This window comes from Nerophis ophidion, linkage group LG05 (genome assembly GCF_033978795.1).
Source record: "Nerophis ophidion isolate RoL-2023_Sa linkage group LG05, RoL_Noph_v1.0, whole genome shotgun sequence".
In the NCBI taxonomy this organism is placed as follows: Eukaryota; Metazoa; Chordata; class Actinopteri; order Syngnathiformes; family Syngnathidae; genus Nerophis; species Nerophis ophidion.
The window spans coordinates 7,375,807-7,378,367 of record NC_084615.1 but is presented as its reverse complement, the minus strand read 5'-3'; the positions used below and the strand labels follow the sequence as shown (position 1 = coordinate 7,378,367).

The 2,561-nt window shown below is 40.3% G+C and overlaps 1 protein-coding gene across 1 annotated transcript in view; it reads left to right on the top strand.

Annotated features, from left to right (window-relative positions):
• The first annotated feature begins 260 nt into the window (after nucleotides 1-260).
• The window catches only part of LOC133552316 (protocadherin beta-16-like), a 2,956-nt gene continuing 655 nt past the window's right edge, over nucleotides 261-2,561 (top strand). Inside the window, exon 1 of the mRNA XM_061899539.1 lies at nucleotides 261-2,561. This exon is cut by the window's right edge and continues 655 nt beyond it. Coding sequence (XP_061755523.1) covers nucleotides 719-2,561 — 1,843 coding nt within the window. The 5' untranslated portion in view covers nucleotides 261-718.

Genomic DNA, 2,561 nt, shown 5'->3' with positions numbered 1-2,561 from the left:
CAAACTTTAACCAAATATTAAGATATGTTGCTGGAGTTGGTTATTGGTATGACCTGAAAGAGAAGCATTTTACAATATGTATTGTTTAAAACATGCGGAAATGTAACTGTCGGAGTTGCTACATTATATTTTGAAGGAAGTATACATGCTTTGGAATTTGTATCTACTTTACTCACTTTAAACATATTCTGACTCTGCAAGAAGCTGTATCTCTGTCCATGGTGCTGAAATCATATTCACCTTTTCTTCTCAGTCATTGAAAACATTTTTTTAGAATATCAAATTTAAATCATCTTGAGTTTACCTTTGTGATCGAGTATCATTGAATGTTTTTAATACATATATTAGTTTTTTATTGATTTAGTCCTGTATAACCAAAATTACTTAAAAATTTCACACTTTTGCTCAATCAACCATCATGAATTAACTTTAAAAAACACACATGATGTATGTTTATGACAATCTTACTGATTTGATTATTTTAATCAAACAAGCTGCGATGTCGACCATTGCACTCTAGGGGTCAGTATGCACCAATGAACAAAATGTCCCTCTTTCCCTCCCATTTTACATCAACACACGCACCAGATTTTAGTATTTGTGAAGCTCCGGTGGAAATACTCATTCACACATCTGTCCTGTAAAAGGCTTTGAATAACCAGGGAGACTATAACAATTTTCTAGAGTGAGACGTTATTTTCTTGGAATTTTTGTTACAATGGAGAGCAAAAAATTAGCGCCATTAGGCCACAGCCTCGCCTTTTTTTTCTTTTTCCTCCACACCATCAATGGAGACGTGAGCTACTCTATCCCAGAGGAGATGAAACGTGGATCTGTCGTTGGAAATATCGCCAAGGACTTGGGACTTAGCTTGGACCAGTTTTCTGCTCGTAAAGCACGCATTAATCCCGGGGGTAACAACGTTCAGCACTGCGGCATCAACCTCAACACTGGTGACTTGGTTGTTCAGGAGAGGATTGACAGAGAAGGGCTTTGTGGCAAAAAGGCTTCATGTGTTCTTAAACAAGAACTTGTGCTGGAAAATCCTTTAGAGCTGCAGCATATTAATATACGTGTTGTGGATATTAATGATAATTCACCACAGTTTAATGAGGAGTCATTGAAAATAGAAATACAGGAGTCTGCAGACAAAGGAGAACGTTTTCTGCTTAGAGAAGCACATGATGGAGATATTGGTGAAAATTCTGTTCAAAGCTACACTTTACAGCAGAATGATCATTTCAAATTAAATGTAAACACTAAACCCGGTGGACGGAAGTACTGTGAATTGGTCTTAGACAAAGAATTAGATAGAGAAGATGAAAAAGACATCATGCTCTCTCTGACTGCATATGATGGCGGCTCTCCTCAGAGATCAGGTACAGTAGTCATACATGTCACTGTGCTGGATGCTAATGATAATGTACCAGTGTTTAGTCAGACAGTCTATAAAGCCAGTCTGCCTGAAAACTCTCCTCTTGATACATTGGTGATCACAGTGAGTGCAAGTGATGCAGATGAAGGATTAAATAGTGAAATTACATATGCATTTGATCATGTTTCTGATGAAAATATTAATGTATTTACATTACATCCCAAAACTGGAGATGTAAGAGTGGCTGGTGTTGTTGATTATGAGAAAATGTCATCATATGAAATGCAAATAAGCGCAATTGACGGCCTCGGCTTGATTTCATATATTTCTTTGATTATTGAAGTTATTGACAAAAATGACAACGCTCCTGTGATTAATTTAAACTCACTGTCTAATCCAGTACCAGAGAATGTGTCACCCGGTACAGAGGTGGGCATCATTAATGTTCAGGACAGAGACTCTGACCAGAATGGACAAGTCCGCTGCTCCATTCATCAAAATGTCCCCTTTAAGTTAGTTCCTTCTATTAAAAACTATTATTCTCTGGTGACTACTGGACAACTGGACCGTGAACTAGTGTCTGATTACAACATTACAATCAGTGCCACTGACGAGGGCTCTCCTCCTCTGTCCTCCTCTAAAAGTCTTCACTTATCTGTAGCAGACATCAATGACAACCCACCTGTGTTTGAGGAACAGTCTTACAGTGCATATGTGAGTGAAAATAACAAAGCTGGCTCCACTTTATGTTCCGTTAGTGCTGGAGACCCTGACTGGAGACAGAACGGTACCGTGATTTATTCTCTGTTAGCTGCTGAGGTGAACGGTGCCCCGGTGTCCTCCTATGTGTCTGTTAACGGAGACACAGGTGTGATCCACGCTGTCAGGTCATTTGATTATGAACACTTGAGGAGTTTTAAAGTCCACGTCATGGCCAGAGACAACGGTTCTCCTCCGCTGAGCAGCAACGTGAGCGTCAGTGTGTTCATATCGGATGTGAATGACAACTCTCCTCAGATACTGTACCCCTCCCCAGAGGGTAACTCCTTCATGACAGAGCTGGTCCCCAAAGCTGCACACGGAGGCTCTGTGGTGTCCAAAGTGATAGCGGTGGACGCAGACTCTGGACAGAACGCCTGGCTGTCCTATCATATAGTCAAGTCCACTGATCCGGGACTTTTCACCA